At 39.8% G+C, this 19,078-nt stretch overlaps 1 protein-coding gene across 1 annotated transcript in view; it reads right to left on the bottom strand.

The window, feature by feature from the left end:
• The window catches only part of LOC122642568 (arogenate dehydratase/prephenate dehydratase 1, chloroplastic-like), a 47,877-nt gene that overhangs the window by 19,561 nt on the left and 9,238 nt on the right, over window positions 1–19,078 (bottom strand). The window contains exons 3-12 of the mRNA XM_043836081.1: window positions 11,812–12,141; window positions 10,201–10,268; window positions 10,024–10,116; window positions 9,739–9,939; window positions 9,190–9,270; window positions 8,999–9,094; window positions 6,563–6,640; window positions 6,389–6,478; window positions 6,234–6,301; window positions 674–755 (exon numbers count right to left, since the gene is read on the bottom strand). Coding sequence (XP_043692016.1) covers window positions 674–755; window positions 6,234–6,301; window positions 6,389–6,478; window positions 6,563–6,640; window positions 8,999–9,094; window positions 9,190–9,270; window positions 9,739–9,939; window positions 10,024–10,116; window positions 10,201–10,268; window positions 11,812–12,097 — 1,143 coding nt within the window. The 5' untranslated portion in view covers window positions 12,098–12,141. The remainder of the gene's footprint in view (window positions 1–673; window positions 756–6,233; window positions 6,302–6,388; window positions 6,479–6,562; window positions 6,641–8,998; window positions 9,095–9,189; window positions 9,271–9,738; window positions 9,940–10,023; window positions 10,117–10,200; window positions 10,269–11,811; window positions 12,142–19,078) is intronic.

The raw sequence follows: 19,078 nt of genomic DNA, 5'->3' as shown, positions 1-19,078 counted from the left end.
AGTTACATCCTTCATCCTATTGTTTCCAAGTTGGGCATGCGATATATCCATGCACCAACTTGAGGGGAAGTGTTGAAGTATAGCCCGGTTTGGTTCCCCCTTTTATGTATCGTCCAGATTCATTGTATCTGTATACTACATAGGGCCTATGAGTCAACCCTAGCTAGCATACCTTTTATGTAATTCATCCTCATCATTATAAATAAACGATGGCCTCTGTCAATCTAACAAACCAATCTCTTCTCTCTCTAATCTTCTCTTCTCAACTGTTAATATCTTGGGATATTTGATGGGATGCACCTTAACAAAGTCAGTTTTTCATTAGACAAATATGATGGTTTAGATATTTCCTTTTTCTGTAACAGATGAATTTAGTATACTCACCTTGAGAACAAAATAAAACAGAGAGAAAATACTTTTCCAGAGTAAAATAAATCCAACATCACCATGCAACTTTTTGAGCATTGGTATGCAATATAGCATACACACATAGAAAAGTGTAAAAAATTTGAATGGTAAATTTAAGAGAGGAAGATGGAGAGAGGACTCATAAATTTTCTTCCACAAACGTCATTTAGCAGCTCAATTAAAAGAAACGATCAACTTGATGTAATTATAGGTGAAAAGCATGCTAACAATTTTCCCCACAGATCAGAAATGATAAAGCACAGACCTGCAGATTTCCCAAAGCATTTTGAGCACGAGGGTCTGCCATTGAAGCTTCAAAATCAATATAGAAAAGGTAGTCAAAATACCTGCAACCAAAAATAATCATTAAGATAGAATGGAAGGATCTCATCTCAAATAGAAAGATCAACTTCTCCAAACTTGGAAGATCATTCTATCCAAATTGTACTAGAGGAAATTAGGAAGGAGCTATAATGATTAAATAGAGAAATATTTTTTGGAGTTACTGCATAATTAAATCACAGATTGAAAAGTTTTTTCTGATACAGTAGTTATTGGATATGCAACTCTTATCAACTACATTACAACAAAACTAAAATTTTTGAAATTTTACCATGCTGACTGAATTTTTCGAAAATTTAACATGCTGACTACCGTATACCTGTGTGACACCAACTCCAACACTTCTATCTTCTTTATCCAGCACACAAGGGGGAAAACAGGCGTGGGTAATGTAGAAAGGGTTCAGTTAAGAACCACTCTACAATAGGATCGATAAACCCATAAATCCAAAATAGAAACAAGAGGCAGAATTAGAAAGTATATGAAATCAACCAAACCAGCCAAAGGAATTCTCCCAGCTTTGGATCGAATGATGCTTGTATAGGGTAGAAACACTGCTGAAAGTTTCAATTGATTCTGATGGTTGAGCTGGAAGATATGACAGCAACTCCCAAAATAGAAGCTAATTCTCTGCAGGCCAAACCAGCCATGTGATGGTGATCAAACTTGGATCGAGTGTAGGATCCAGGGAGAGAGGGCTCTGCTGCAAGTTTGATGAAGTTCTGATGGGTAAAAGTGAAGTTATGGTGGTGGAATGAAAATAGAAGGTGAAGCCAAAAGAGTTACAGAGATGCAGCAACAGCCCCAGTCGAAGGCACACCCAGCAGCAGCAATCACAATGAGGGAGATATCTTCAGCCTTGAATATTGATCACCAGCAACAGCAGCAGCAGCCTGGGCAGTACTCAGAGATAGATGGAGAAGATAGGAAGTAGAAGGTTGGGGGGATAAATTGATTTAGCTCTCCCAGCAAGGCTCCTTCAGTCCTTCAAGCTTCACAATCACACTTGAGAATACCCATGCTTGCAGCAAGAAAATAACTTTCATTCAACTGAGATAAATAGTGGGGAATGGCTACAACAGCCTTAATTAATAGAGGGTAAAGCCTGCTCCTCAAGAAAAAGAGAAAAGAAACTACTTAAAGTAGAAAACTAATGAAAATAGAAACTAGACTTTATAGTTCAGCCAACATGCAATGATCAAAATTAGAAACTATAAAATAGAAACTGAATCTAATTAAAAATGAAAACTTAAGCCTACTTTCTAAATCTAAAATTAGAAACTAAACTAAACTTCAAAATCCCCACACATAGACAAAATCAACCCTTCTAAAAAGTCTTCACATGATCTGGTCTTGGGCGATCATTTAATAGTATTCCACCAAGGCAAAATAAGGGGTTGTGGCATTGTTCACGTAAACAGTAACATGAACAGTGTTTCTTCATGTTTTGTCCTACATCAGTGGGTATATCACATTATAATGAATACATAATAAATCACCATTATATATTTGTAAATTGATGCACTAATGTCATGCACATGTCTATTTACATGGTTCAAGGAATAGGGAGTGGATTGATTGAATTGGAATCAGCCGAATTAGAATCGGATGATTCCGACCTCGATTATAGCTGGAATGGAATTGGAATTGGCCTCGTTTACTTGCATAGTTGTCAAAGCGCAAGGCAACCGAAGGTGGTGGAGGGGTGCCTAAGCGCTTAGGCGACCAAGGTGCCCAAGTGTTATTTTTTATTTCCCCTCTTTTCTAACATTATTTAGTATGCTACAATATGTACCTTATATCATCAAAAATCAACATTAAGACACATTAAGTCATAAAAAATCAATATTAAGCAACATCAAATCATCATAAATCAACATTAAGTCACATCAAGTAATCAAAAATCAATATTAAGCCACATAAAGTCATCAAAAATCATTATAGAACTAGAAGACAGCAGAACTGAAGAAGCAAGCTATTGGAAATTTGAAACAATCAAAACATAAATTTGGTTTATACTGTTCTTAGATAATATGATCTTATCAATAAGTAATTAAACTACTCTCGATTTAGAGAAATGTTCTTGTTCTCTAAGAAGTTTGACTGATCAAATGATTGTATTTTTACATGAGACTTTTTGTATTAGGTACAACACAAAACCAGCTTTCCAACATCCAAGATTGCTTAAATCTGATTTATATTGCAGGAGTTATGTTCTGATCAAACCTTATTTGGTGTGCACGAATGCTGTCAAAATCGCTCTGAATGAAAATATTTTTTTAAATATCAAAACAAATGAATATTTTACCGCACTTTGGGTTTTTAGCAATGTTTTACCATATCAAGATTTATGGAATTTTTAGATTTGAGAAAAAACCAACATTAGAAAGTTGAAAATTTCACCTACCGCCAAAAATCCAGTTTTTGTTCTTGAACTGGGGGGGTTAACTTTTTATTCTTTTGGAATTTGATTTTTTAACTATTTTTATTAGATTCAAATAGGGGGTATTTGCTTATTTATGAATAATATCATAAGTAAATGAAATACAAATATAAAAACATTTTTTTTTTATAAAATATAAAAACATTTACTTAAATGATATTTGGCATAAATAAGTACCAAAACCTGGTCCAATACCAATTAAACCAGTACAAGGCGCCCTGTACTAAGGCGGCAGTCACCCAGGCCCCTAGGTACTATGCTTACTTGAACAATTTTTATTACTTATTTATTTGGTTATTTTGTCAAGTATTTTACTCATTAACCCTTCAAATTCCATTAATCACTTTTATTTTAAATTTAGACAACAAAATTTCAATGGGCATGTCTAGAAAAATAGATGGACAAGCACACCTAACTTTGCCACACGGAAGTAATGCAGAACCAGTGGGGTGGTCTGCTATGGTGGGCTTCACAGAGAGAGCAATAGAAGAGTTAAAGTTGCAGGGGGGAGAGAAGAAATCACATTAAAAGAAGAGAGGGGGGGGGGGAAGAAGAGTGATCGCATAAGAGGAAGAGGGGGGGGGGGAGAAAGAGTGCACACGCACACAGCCCTCAGGCTACTCAAACCATAAACTCAATTCATTCTTCAATTCTGTCCCTAATGATGGGGAATTACATCATATATAACGAGAAATAAAAGACTCCTAATTACTTCTTAAAACTTAGACTAACTAAAATAGAAACTCAATAAAACTCAAATTGGAAATTTCCCTATAAGTCTAATAGCTACCCCAAAATAAAAGAGTACATATCTTTCCCAAATAAAACAAATTCTAAATATCCTACTGAACCAGAACATGGTTGGGAAGTGGTTCATCTTGGTTTGGATCCCCAACTAGGTTTGGGTGGGTCCAAGGTAATGTATCTGCATCAATTCCTCCGGTGTTGAGAAAAACTCACCCACGAGTTTTATAGAATGGTAGAAATAAAAGCTCACGAGTGGGGGTGATTGGTTCCATGTCTACAACTTGAAGAAAATCTAAAATATGAAGCTTTGGGGCTGCATCCATGTCAGGGAAATCATGAGGAAGAACGAACTCATGATGCGGAATGACCTTCATTGTATTGGAGTCCGTCGTTACTTGATCCATGATCTGCACATCTTCCATTGCCACTATTTGCTCTTTTGGTTGAGACTGTATCACTGGTGCTGCCTCTTTTGGCTTGGAACAAACGTTGTCAACTAACCCATGAAGAATGAATGTCTGGGGCATGTGAAAAGGATATAGGGTGCACAAGTTTCCATCACGATCAATGATGCCTATTCGTTCTTCTAGCCATTCACGACCCAATTTAATAACACACCGAGGAGAATCAAACACTTCACAATGAGCACCATCACAATAATAAGAAATGGAGAATTCGACGAATACATAATCCTCAGAGTGAATAATGATATGGTCGTTCTTGGCTAACATCTCTACCACAGATCGTGAGACAAAATTGTTGCTTTGTCGTTCATCAATAAACAACATAGCAAGCTTTACATTAGGCAACCGAACTCTGAACTTGAACACAAAAGAATCCATGGCCAGGGTTGTATTTAGAATCGGTATGGGTCCACACAAATAAGAGAATATGCAAAATAAGAGGTAATGGCATAACAGTAAATAAAAGGGAAATTTTATGACAATAATGGCAGAACTGTAATTATGAGAAGTGCAAGAACTAACACAAAAGGGAATGGAAATTCATGTATATGGTGAAGGGCAAACTGGGAAGTGGGTGAATAACAGAATTAATAAAAGACTAAGGGGCAGTTTGGGACTAGAAAATAAGAAAAAGAGAAAAAGTGAGAACGTGGTTAGGGAGGGGATTACCGTCTCCTACTTAGAGCCTAATTCTGTCGAACCAGAGAGGAAGAATGGAGGAGGCGCTGCGAGGAAGAAAGGGCTACACGACTTTGATGGACGCGACAATGCGAGGGAGCCAAGCGGGGAGTTGAATCACGAGAAGCTTCTGAAACAGGTATGTACTTTTTTTTTTCAGCTTCTCGATTTCTCACTTCACTTCTTCTTTCTCTGTCTCGCACTCTCTCTGTTCTCTGCTCTTTTTTTTTTTTTGTTCGGTTATGGCAGAACCAAGGAAGTGGGTGACAGTGGGTCGGGGATTATGCTCAGGGAATCCAAACGATGGAGTTGGGGAGAGGGATTTCTACGGGAGAAGGATGAACGGATGGGGTTTTTTGTTTTTTGTTTTTTTTTTTGGTCGCTGTTACAGCGAGGAAGAAAGGGGTTGTTGCGGTTAGGGTTTCAGCGGAGTTGAAGGAGAGGGGTGGGAGATGGAGAGTGACGCAGGGTTTTTTATTTTTTTTTGAATGGGAATCACAGGGGTTTGCTCTGGACCTCTGGTTGATGGGAAGGAGATGGGATGCTGGTATGACGGGTCGAACAGCAGTGCGGAGAAAAGAATACTGGGAAAAAGGAGAATAGAAGAAGAGAGATTGGTAAAGAAGGAGGTGGAATTTTTCAGCTCTGATACCAGATAATGCAGAACCAGGGGGGGTGGTCTGCTATGGTGGGCTTCACAGAGAGAGCAATAGAAGAGTTAAGAGTTGCAGGGGGAGAGAAGAAATCACATTAGAAGAAGAGAACAGGGGGGGGGGGGGGAAGAAGAAGAGTGATCGCATAAGAGGAAGAGGGGGGGTGAGGAAGAGTGCACACGCACACAGCCCTCAGGCTACTCAAACCATAAACTCAATTCATTCTTCAATTCTGTCCCTAAGGATGGGGAATTACATCATATATAAAGAGAAATAAAAGACTCCTAATTACTTCTTAAAACTTAGACTAACTAAAATAGAAACTCAATAAAACTCAAATTGGAAATTTCCCTATAAGTCTAATAGCTACCCCAAAATAAAAGAGTACATATCTTTCCCAAATAAAATAAATTCTAAATATGTACTGATTGCAGGGTAGCTTATTTGCTGTCCAACTATGGTATTTGAGATTCTGAACCCAAAGAAAATGGAACTCACTTGGCACTTCCAGTGTTAGAGTCATCTACGACCCTCAATGGCCTCTTTCTCTGTGGTCGGCTTTCAATCTGTAGTTCCATATAAAGGAGAAGATAATTATTGAAGATTGCAGCCTACAGGATATAAACAAAATCAAACTCTAATTCAAAAGTTACCTTTGTCAAATTAATGTCCCGCAGAGCAAAGACAGCCAAGGCTTTAAATATTATTCCTGGGCCTTCTTCCAGGGTAAAGACAATGCTGGTCTGTAAACGGAAAAGAAAATTATTGCTTTGAAAGGTCAAAGTAAAAGTATAATGTAATAATGGGGAGAAAAGAAGCAATCTTACCTTGAAGGGCCGGTCAGTTCTAGGAATTATAGGTTCCCTTGCAAGTACCAGAAAACGGGTTATATTTTCAGGATCATCCTGTCCAGTGCATTATTCAAGCAAATCAAACATCATTAGCTATGAAGCAATGACAAAAAAGCTAACATTCTCCATGTACAAGACAAAACAGCTTTATGAGAAAAAATAATGCTTAAATTTCACTAGATTACTAGAATATTGCACCCAAAACATGCGGGAAATATCAGAATTCTTACAGGACAGATAATAGTTACTCTTTCCTTCCTTATTGCAGCCGCTGAAGCAGCTATTGGGCCAGCAAACCCCTTGTTTTGCCCATTATCCATGAGATCTTGATAAACTCAAATAGCATAGTACAGTAGTATGGACACATACTGGATGGATGCAGCTCCAACCACATCCATGATTTTGAAAACCAAAAGATATAGAACCGTCAGATTCAACTAGAAAACTATTCAATGCTATATCTTAATAGCTTCCTGTGTAGGACAAAGCTCTCCTCTGTCCACTTCTAAGTGGTATCCCACTATTCCACTGGTAAAGCAAAGAATCTGATGCAGAGCTGAAGCACTAAATCCGCAAGAAGAAGAGGAACAAGAAGCTGCTGTCCAAGTAGTAGTAGTTCCATACTTAGTTTAATTTTAGTGTTTTGTGTTTTTAAATGGAACCGGCCCAACCTGGTCGAACCAGTGGTTCAATTTAAGTGACTCAAGTCACCACTTTGATAAATGTAATTTTCCTTTTTTCTTTTGGGTCCACACTCCCACAAATTTAGAAAAGGGAGGTGGAGTAGAGTTAGCCAGCTAGGAGTTTTCATACTCCTAGGCTGAATAGGAGTAAGGCCTTTGGGCCATTATATAAGCAATGAAAATCGTGGAGCACCACACATTCCACTTTTGAAAATTAATATTGCTTTGCAAGCTGCTGCTACTTGTCATCTTCCTTGAAGAACTGCTTTGTGTCTGATCAAAGCTTGTGAGATTGGTGTCTGATCCAATCGACACTCTGCGGTGTGAAGCCCGAGTGGTTCTTCTCAAGTTCTACTTTCATGTTTCTGTCCAAGACTCAAATTTTATTCAAGTGCTTCCATCAAAAAGCTCCTGCCAATAACTTTCAGCCATTACAAGTTTGAAACATTCTCCATCCCCCAATTCTTCTCCTAAACCTCTACAGCCCCAGCCCTAGCTTTCCCCCTTGTTAATTTCAAGTTTCCCATAACCTAAAACCTGCACAGCCCAATCCACCCATCAAAACCACACCAAACCAGAACCGAATTACCTTCTCTGCCCCTATAGCACTCGATCCAAACCCTAGCCCCATCCACCCACTCTAAACCCTAGATTCCTCTCTTTTCCTCTTTTCCAAAACCCGAAACCCTAAACCTAAGTTGCTGCCCATTCAAGTTTACACACCTCCATTCATCAAAACATCTCAGGACCTTCACTGATAGGCTCCCCTCCCTTGACTTGACATTACCCATACATCAAACCCTAACCCTAATTTCACCAAAAACCCTATTTTGACTTAGCCGATTCACCTGTTCATAACAGATCCTGGTTGATTGGCTCCTAGTTGGTCCTCTACCAATCTAGTACTACATTGGAATCACAAGTTACACAGAAGGCTCCATCTAGTTGCAAGTAAAGGGAAAAGAACAGAATTGAAATTAATTTAAGAGCAAAAAAATGGAACTTTTGTAATGATGATTGTGTAAATAACTTAAAATCTTACCAATTATGATAATTGAACTTTTCAAATAGATTCCTTAGCCCCATTATATTTTGCTATTCAAATCCAAGAAATTTGGCGGAAAAGTGAAATAAAATATAATAAAATTACCAAATGTAGAGTAAGTTTTTGAGCAAGTTACACTACTATTATTGGTAATGATCAAAAGGCTGATCAATATGGAAAGACAACTGGGGTTGTGGGAACCATCATGGGTCCCAGGCTCTATAATAATTTCTATAAGTAGGGTCAACGGATTGCCGAGATATTTAGTAAATTGGTAATTTGGAAGTTTGATGTAAAAGTATGGCCTGATGTTTATGAACTATGGAATAAAGGGATCATTTAGAACTGCAGCATATGATAAAGGCTTGGGATATGCAGAGTGGCTGATAAATATGAGAATGTACGTAATCTTTGAAACTAACAATGAAGGATAGTGGTTTTTATGGATGGGTAAGATGCTTAGGTATTGCGTTTATGATGTGATTGTATCACACTAAGCAAATTATATATTAAAAGAAAAAGGCAAAATAACAGGAAAGTAGAGAAGAGGGCAATAGGTTTTATCAACCAAGCGTTTCATTACTAACAAAATCACCATTTCTTTTCAACAATTTCAACAATTAAAAAAAAAAAAACACACAGAACAGATGAGCAAGCTATGGGAAAAGCCGACAAAAACCATACCTGTATTTTTTCTGCAAGTATGTTAAGCCCATAGATCTCAGCAGCTCGAGCACTTGCAACAGCTCCAGTATCTCTCAGGCCACTTGCAGCTACAAACTGGCACAAAAGTTCTCAGAGTAATAAGTATAACAACCTCAGACTATAATGTAGTTAAACTGAAGCAATTACAGAAATAGACATCAATATACAACCTGAGCAGCACCAGCAGTATCATCCACACTTTCTCTGACAACAACTAACTTGCTCAGTGTATTCTCACATTGAGCTAGCGCCTGCAAATAAGCAATTGCAACTTGTAAGACCACTTCAAGTTCACAACAAAGAACATGTTTATTTAGTAGACTCAGCCTTAGGTAGGGATCCATACACTAGGAGCATGTACTCATATAAGCTGACCATCCAATGTCGGTGACCAACCAGATGGACTGTAACCTAAATATGATCCAATCTCTGAACCTTCTCCCAACCATGACGTAACCTACTCATTCGAGCTCCAACCATTAACCCCAAAATACCTTGTCAAGAGGTGGGAACAATCTGATTGGACAAATATTAAGCTAAGACACATCCAATTACTGGCATAACCTTTGGAGCTTGGACAGCCTGGATTGAGGAGCTCCTGTTGAATGCATCAGAGCATATCCTGGAATACAGCTAGGCTGTATTCTACCTAAATAACCTGGTCTCCTTTTTCAATAGATAGAAGAAATTATGGAGAAGGGGAAAGAAAAATGACAAACTTGGGGATGGCTTAAAACACGTTTTAGCTCCTCCTTTCTCACACCAGGTAGTCCCAGAAGGCAGTGGTTAACAGCTAACTGCACCTCACCCACAATGTGCAGCCTATGGCGAAGAAGTAAATCATAATTGCGGTGGATGCTCCCGCCTAAGGAATTCTCAATGGGGAGAACTGCTTTATCAACCAGCCATAATTCAACTGCCTGCAAACAGGAACCAATTTTATTACACTGAAATGATAGGAATGTATCTAATTGCAAACTCTGTACGATGGCATCTAATTGAACCTTAAATGCAGCTTCAAACTGATCACAAGGAACGGCCTCACACTGGGGATATGCTTTGAGGGCAGCAGCCTCACTATGTGCACCTGGTACCCCCTGGATCAGTTGACAAAACAAATGTAACAATCAAAAGCAACTGAAGGTAATTGTAGTGCAATAGCTGTTAAATAAACAACATACCTGATATGCCACGCGCACGTTCGAGCCATTGCTTGCTGAAGAGGAAGGATTAGTTACAGATAATGGTTCTGCTATTCATGAAATGATCAAAACATTGGAATTGTGAATAAATAAAGGTTCAATAAAAATTAGCACCCTTGTCAAAAATGCAAGCATTTGATTGCCGACACATTGGAAAAGTGCATCATAATCATGAATGAGATATTGTGAAGGGCATCAAGAATTCATGGAAATGACAATACATCAAAACTCAAAAAAGATAGCCAAGGGGCTAAATAGTATATGAACCTATACCTACATAAAGATGACAGCTTGTTATTATGGTTTGTAATGGAGGCCAGGGTCCAAAACTCATCTACATCCAACAACGGACCATTAATCAGCTTGACTACTAGATGCACACAACCCCCACCATTAATCAGCTTGACTACCAGATGCACACAATCCCCCCCCCCTCCACCACACACACACACTATTTCATAGTTGGCAAGACTAGGCGACAAGGCAATATCTTGATGCCCAAGGTGATGAGTTGCCTTATGTTTCAAGTCAGTCATGCTCAGATGATGAAGGAAATATACCTGTAACATGGAAGACATGCCTAGATATGAAAAAAATACATGAAATATGGCACATATACCTGTAATATGGCACTTTCCTTGGCACCTTGGTGCAATGCCAACTATGTCCTATTTCCTAACGAGGTGCTAAGAAAGTCTTGGTGTAAGAGACTAGAAACACCTCAGGTGGCAAGCATATCTTATAAATATCATATACCAAAGTTGAATGAATTAATTATTGATATGATTTTGTCAAGAATATTTGCCATTGAATAATGGTAAAACTCTTATCTTTGGCTGAAAACCAACCATAAAGCACCCTTTTATGATGAAAGTCAAACCCATAAACATGGTAGACCATTCAAATGTTTGAAATTCTACATCTAAATGGATTTAATCCCCATTCATTTTACAGAAGAGGGCAGTTCAGTCCACATTACCAAACTACATACAAAAAAGAGAGAAAAAGCTCTTACCAAACTCCAGATAGAAGCCTATTAAACTGACTAACATGTGATGTTGTTTATATAGGATTGGCAGAGAAGTAGACTCATATAGAAGGCAAGTGTTTATATAGGATTGGCAGAGAAATAAACTCATACAGAAGGCAAGTATTTATACAGGATTGGCAGAGAAATAAACTCATATAGAAAGCAAAGACAAAATCCTCCTCACAAGCTCTTTGCTTGTCAAATGGAGAAGAACCCAAAAGACAAGAACTCTAATACCAAAGACAGATTCTCATAATACGTTAAACTGACTCTAGAAATTTATTGAGATACAAGAACTATAAAATTTATCTGTGCCTTCTAAGAAGTATTCCAGCCAAATGTCAGTCGAAAGCACTCCAATTCTTACAGATTTCAAAACTACAAATTCACAAAATTACAACAGAAGACCATCATTCATAAATGACTCATGAACTTGCTTCCCGACATGGTCAGTACATCAGATTAAAACGTAATGGAAAACGACATTACCAATTTTACCTTTAAAAAAATAAAATAAAAATAAAAATAATCGAATGAGAAATAGATATAATATAACCCACTTGGAAGAGAGTTCGAATCCTTTTGTGATCGTCTAGACTCTTTACTTTCAAACTGATCAACCAAGCGCTGTAATTCAACCGTGGGTGACGCCGGATTCTCATCTTCAACAGGCTTTGTGGCCAGAAGAGCAGAGAAATCTCCGGAAAAACCAAAACACCTCAAGTTACAGCTCCTCTCAGTATCTCTCTTCCAATTCAAAGCAAACCCAGGACGCCTAGAGCCTGAATCTCCCGTACCCATGTGAGGAACATAAGATCCCCAAATAGCAAAAGCCTTGGAAGCCATTACAGACAAGCTGTTCGGTCACAAAATGCCGTTTCAGACTAAAAGCCAACTGTTAGGATTACAGGAACACCTGGCATTACGTAGGACTGAGTGGCATATGATGTAAATAGTGTTATATCCAAGGGTTGTATACTTAACATTATCCATAATATAAATATAGAAAAGCCTTAAGGTTTCTCTCATTCGAGAGAGATCTCAAACTCTTCTCTATCTCCTCTGTTATCGTTTTTCTCAGTTTTCTGTTCTTCTTTATGGTATCAGAGCCTTGACGGAGCTGAGTTCTCGCTCTAATGGTGGCTACAGGTTCCTCTATGGAGTTCCCGTACCCATCCAACCTGAATGTTGCTAATTTTGTGTCGATCAAACTCACTCAAACAAACTTTTTGCTCTGGGAGACTCAGATCTTATCGCTGATTGAAAGCCAGGACCTGCTCGGCTTCATCAACGGTGACTGCCCTCAGCCAGTTCGCGATGTAGAGGATCAAGATGGAGAAAAGACTCTGAATCCAGACTTCTTGTCATGGATTCGCACCGATCGACTGGTAAAAGCGTAGATCACAGGAACACTCTCGGAGGAGGTTCTTGGTCTGGCCGTAGGTGTGAAGAGTGCCTCAGATCTCTGGTCGATCCTTCAACAAGCGTTCTCACAGGCCTCTGCAGCTCGCGAATTTGAGCTTCGACAGTGTTCTGAAGAAGACTAATTCCACAGATCTGACCTCGTTCTTGATCGAATTCAAGCAGATCTGCGATCAGTTGAGTTCTATTGGGAAACTTGTTCCTAATCAACGAAAGATTTTCTTGCTACTCACGAATCTTGGCTCCACTTATGAGAGCTTTGCCACTACAATGCTCAAACCGCCGGTGCCGAGTTATCAAGAATTGATTCCACTTCTTCACAGTCATGAATTGCGCAATCGGGACCATAATTCTAATGCATCTAACCCACACACTGCCTTTCTTGGAGAACAGAGCTCCAAGACTGATAAATCTTTCAATCGAGGCAGAGGGAAAAAGGGGCAGTTCAACTCGCGAGGCTGTGGTTTTGTTCAGAACACCAGGCCTGCAAGTGCTGATGTTGATAAAGAGAATAAAAGTCTTAATTCTGGTTCCCAGCAAGGATCCAAGACCTATACCCGTTCTGTCATCAGATGCCAGATTTGGGCATGGAGCACTCAAATGCTACAATAGATTCGACAATAGCTATCAAGCAGATGATGCTCCTCAGGCTCTCACAGTTATGCATCATGGAAAAACCCAAGATTCAGCTTGGTTTCCTGACACTAGAGCTACAACACATGTAACAGATTCTCCAGGTATGCTTCACTCTTTAATTCCTTACAAAGGCACAAATACGGTTATGGTAGGAAATGGTGCAAAACTTTCTATCACTCACATTGGTGAAGGTTCAATCCCTACTGGTAACTCTGTATTACCTTTAAAGAAAGTTCTCTTAGTTCCAGAAATTAAGAAGAATTTACTATCTGTGTCTCAACTTACCCGAGACTACCCTTGCTATTTTGAGTTTAATAACTTTGGTTTCTTGATTAAGGATCTTCGAACCAAGAAGACTTTGGCATCGGGGAATAAGTCTGGAGGTGTTTATACGTTTGATGCACAATTGGATCATCAAGATTGACATCCTCTTGCCCTGTTTTCTTCAAGATTTCAGTCCACTACTGAGGATATTAGGCACCAGAGACTTGGCCATCCTCAGATTCGTGTTACTAAATTTCTTTGTGATAAAAAGCTCATCTCTGTAACTCAGCCCACCAAGCATCTGTGCTCTGGCTGTGAGCTTAGTAAAAGTAGGAAATTACCCTTTATAGGTACTTTCACTCGCTGCACAACTCCTTTGGAGCGCATTCATTGCGATTTATGGGGCAAAGCTCCGGTTAGCAGCGTACAGAACTTCAAATTTTATGTGATTTTGATTGATGACTACTCTAGATTTTCTTGGCTGTATCCTTTAAAGAAAAAATCAGACTTCTTTAAGGTCTTTGTGGATTTTCAATCTATGGTTGAGCGCCAGTTTAGTACCAAGATCAAGACATTTTAGTGTGATGGTGGTGGGGAGTTCTCTGATTCAGCTTTCTTACCTCATTTGCGCACTTGTGGAATTATGTTACATGTATCATGTCTTGGAACTCCATAACAGAATAGTATAGCTGAGCGTAAACATAGACATGTGGTTGAGTTGGGGCTCGCAATGATGTACACAGCTTCCATGCCCTATCGCTATTGGGCGGAGGCCTTCTCATCAGCAGTATTTCTCATCAATAGGTTACCATCTACAGTGTTAATTATGGATTGCCCTTTGCAGGTCCTTCTTGGAAAAAGTTCAGATTATGGCATGCTACGGGTATTTGGGTCATTGTGTTACCCCTATCTTCGAGCCTATACCCCACACAAATTGGCACCAAGATCTCTACCCTGTGTGTTCTTAGGGTACAGTGACAAACATAAGGGGTATAGATGTTTACATCGTCCTACAGGTCGTGTATACATCTCACGCCACGTTGTGTTCGACGAAAGTACATTTCCATTTCAGCAGGGGTTAGCGCAGTCTGTGCCTCAACAAACAAATTCTGGTTCTGTTGGTGTTTTTGAAAGATGGATCTCTCCATCCCCTCAGTCCCTGTCTCAGTCACAGCCATGTTCTCCATCCACTGCTTCCTGGTTCAACGCTTCTGAACCCAGCCCAATGGTGCCACGTGATGATGGACTTCCTACAGTTGCTCATGAGAATGTAGCAAGCCCAACTGCTAGATCATCACATGCTATTGTTGATGCTAATATGCCTGGGCTCAATGCCAGCCACGTTTCACAAACTAGCCGTGATGAAAGCCCACTTGCACCTAATCTCTCTACTGGGTAGATAATATTCACTCTTTACCAAATTTGTCCAATCATTCCATGGTAACACGTGGTCGAGCTGGGGTGCACAAACCAAATCCCAAATATGTGTTATTGTTGTCGAATATTCCAACTGAACCTACTTCTGTAAAGGCCGCTATGTGCCATCCAGGTTGGAAAGCTGCAATGTTAGAGGAGATGGATGCCTTGGCCCGCAATAAAACTTGGACATTGGTACCTCAAGAACCAGCAATGAACATTGTGGGTTGCAAGTGGGTCTTTAAAACTAAACTCAAGGCTGATGGCTCTTTAGAGCGCCTCAAGGCGCGGTTGGTTGCAAAGGGTTTTACACAGCAAGAAGGAGTTGATTTTATTGAGACATTTAGTTCGGTTATTAAACCTGGGTCTATCAGACTTGTTCTGTCTATTGCAACCGTGCTTCGCTGGCCCATACGCCAATTGGATGTCAAGAATGCCTTCTTACATGGCTTCTTGACAACACCCGTTTATATGTCACAACCCCCTGGGTTTGTCAATGCTTCACAACCGCACTCTGTTTGTCGCTTAGAGCGGGCCTTGTATGGTCTTCGGCAGGCACCGCGAGCTTGGTTTGACAGATTTAGTACATATCTTATGGAATGCGGTTTTGTCTGTAGTACCTCTGACTCATCTATGTTTGTTTATCGACATGATGGTCGCACATTGGTTCTTTTGCTATATGTCGATGACATCATTCTTACAGGCAATGACTCGGGGTTCATGGACAGTTTTGTGGACACTTTACGCACACAGTTTGCCATGAAGGACTTAGGTCCTTTGCACTATTTTCTAGGCATTGAGGTCTTGCCTACCTCTCAAGGCCTGTTCTTGACACAGGCCAAGTACGCTACCGATATTCTGAGACGTGCACACATGGTGGACATTAAGTCCACTGCTACTCCGATGACAACCCGTCCTGCCATGGGCGACACTACTCCTTTCACTGATGTGACGTTATATCGGAGTTTAGTTGGTGCATTACAGTACTTAACCATGACACGACTGGATCTTTCCTATGCTGTCAACACTATGTGTCAGTATATGCACGCTCCCACTATGGCTCACTTTGGCATGGTGAAGCGCATTCTTCGGTATGTTCTTGGTACTCTTGATCGGGGACTTCGTATTGTTCGTGACAGTACTTTAGACTTGTATGCCTTCTCCGATTCTGATTGGGCTGGTTGCCCTACGACACGGAGGTCTACTACGGGGTTTTGTACTTTCCTAGGGTCCAATTGTATATCTTGGAGTACAAGGAAGCAACCAACAATTGCACGCTCTAGTACCAAGGCAGAATACAGGGCTATGGCTACTACCACAGCTGAGTTGACATGGTTGGCATTTCTTCTTAGAGATATTGGGGTACCTCAACCACGCCCAGCCTTGCTTTTTTGTGACAACATTAGTGCTTTACACATGACAGTTAATCCGGTCTTCCATGCTCGTACGAAACATATCGAGGTGGACTATCACTTTGTTCGCGAGAAAGTGGCTCTTGGAACTCTTACTACTCGATTCATTCCTTCAAATCGTCAATTGGCCGATGTATTCACTAAACCATTAGCTCGCCAAGAACTAGCTCGAATTTGTACCAAACTGGGCCTTTGTTCCCGGTACAGTTTGAGGGGGGATGTTAGGATTACAGGAACACCTGGCATTACGTAGGATTGAGTAGCATATGATGTAAATAGTGTTATATCCAAGGGTTGTATACTTAACATTATCTATAATATAAATACAGAAAAGCCTTAAGGTTTCTCTCATTCGAGAGAGATCTCAAACTCTTCTTTGTCTCCTCTGTTATCTTTTTTCTCAGTTTTCTGTTCTTCTTTACCAACCTCAACGGTGTTTCTCTTTCTTATTCCAAAGAGGAAAAAGAACAGTACAAAACTCAACCCCGTACAGCATTTCCCAGAGAGAGTGGGCTTTTCGATCGAGGAGTGAAGAGCATGAAAAGAAAAAGAAGTAGCTGAAGGAATTGTTGCAGACACGTTTTCCCTACCAGATAGCGTTCATCATTTCAGTGTTTGTAGTTTCTAACTTCCACAAAAAACGGGTTAAGGCGTTGGAATGAGTTCGCAGAAGCGACAAAGCCACAATAATGAAATATCTGGATCATCTGCTTTCGAGCTGCCCCTACTTTTCGCGTGCCCCACACACACCAAGGCGGCAAAGACCGCCTTACCCCCGCTCGGTCAAGACTCTCGGGTAGGGGTAAGGCGGTCTTTTTGCCACCTTGCTGTGTCTGGGCACACACGACACTAGGGGCAGCTCGACAATAGAGGATCTCGATGCGAATACCAATAAGTTGGGACCAAATGGTTTCTGTGCCGGGGGCGTAGGATGCACCCAGACACATGGAAATGACGACCCCACCCCCATGAATGACCTAAATGATTGTCCCATGCGTCTGGGCGCAGCTTGCGCTCCCAGGTAAAGAACTATTGGCCGTTGGTTAAACACTTTTTTTTTAAGGGGGGTAAACTAATACTAAGGTTAAACATTTTGAGACCTCTTTAAGGTGTATTTAGAATTTATCACCTTTTAATTGCCATTTCTCTTATTCTCAAACTTCTTTAAGTTAAGATATAAAATGATTGGGATAGAGAACCGGGATTGAGTTCTCTATCCGAATGCATAGCACGCATTAATGCCTCCTCCTGTCTCGATCTCCTCTCATAATCAGAAGCATATGTCATTTCATAAGAGGAAGGAGGGACATAGACACATGGAGGGGCTACCATATGCTATGCAACCTATAGCATTCTTTTTCCTAAAAAGATTTTCAAAAATAATTAGAAAATGATATATCATTATGTCATTATCAAAATATATCATTGTCATGAAAATATTTTGAGTATACATGTGAAACGACAATACATACCTCCATTAGAAAAAAAAAATTATATGTTACACTAGAAGGATTAAAAAAAAAAAAAAGATAATAAATTATTTGACACCTTGAGGGGTGTCAATAAGAAAATCCCTTATTTAAATGTTTAGATCATAGTTGGAAAACCAAGTTTTCTAACTCGACTCGCCTTTTAGTTAAACCTGGTGACTCAGCCTAGTTAAACCTGGTCAAGCCGAGTCATGTTATTATTATTATTATTATTATTATTAAAATACAATAAATGCTACATCCATGCCCTACTCTAACCTAACTTAAGGCTTGCATGTAGGTATAGTCCCTACAGATGACAATGTTGGTGATTTAGAGCAGCAGTTAAAGACTGCAGTAGATTGATGGTAAACACATCTACCTTGGTGTTAGACACTCAAATTTATATGTTTAATATCATACAATCTAGTGCCTTGTCATTGGACTTAAACCCTAGAAGATGGGTGAAGAAATTGGGAAAGAAATCCAGCTGAATTTGGCTCCAGCAAGTAGCCGACACATCAGCCGGCTAATCAAAGACCAACCGGTTGTGATGTGATGACAGGCTCTGACAGCAAGTGTTGAGTGGTGTTTTGGAAGTGGGGCCCAATATGTGGGGAGTTGGCTTCTCATCTTTTGACCCCACATGCTAAGGACTATGACCATTGAACCATGCTCAAAATGAAATCCTAATGGTGGACCCACATGGACCTATTTGGGGATTAATGCAATTCTAAGTTGGTAAAGACCCCTACCAAACAGACCTTAATTGGTTGGGTCTATAAATAGGAAGTGACCTCATTTCTCAGCTATTTTCTTGCCAAATTGGGGAAAAAGAGCTGGAGAAGCTGGAGGAGCTGGAGATGGGAAGAAGAAGGGTCTAGAGGGTGGAAGACCTCCATTACTCAGCAACTTCTTGCAAGATTTAGAGCTAGGTTGAGCTCCTCACCTCTTCCATCACTCTTCTACTTAGAATCCGTACTTTGAATCCTTCTCTATTGATGTAGAATGGTAGAAAAGTGCTGATCTCTCTATATAATCCTTCTATTAGGGTTTATTTATGAGATTGCATGTGCCCTCTAGCTAATGTTGTTGTGTATTGCTCAACCCCCATTGATTTGTTGTTGTCCCAATTTGGAACCCTATTTATGGTTTTTAATCAATGGAATGGATTTGGTTTCATGTTGGATGGTTCCCTTCGAGTGTGA

This window comes from Telopea speciosissima, chromosome 10 (genome assembly GCF_018873765.1).
Source record: "Telopea speciosissima isolate NSW1024214 ecotype Mountain lineage chromosome 10, Tspe_v1, whole genome shotgun sequence".
Classification (NCBI taxonomy): Eukaryota; Viridiplantae; Streptophyta; class Magnoliopsida; order Proteales; family Proteaceae; genus Telopea; species Telopea speciosissima.
Note: the sequence above shows the minus strand (reverse complement) of the source record. Positions and strands in the feature narration are given on the sequence as shown.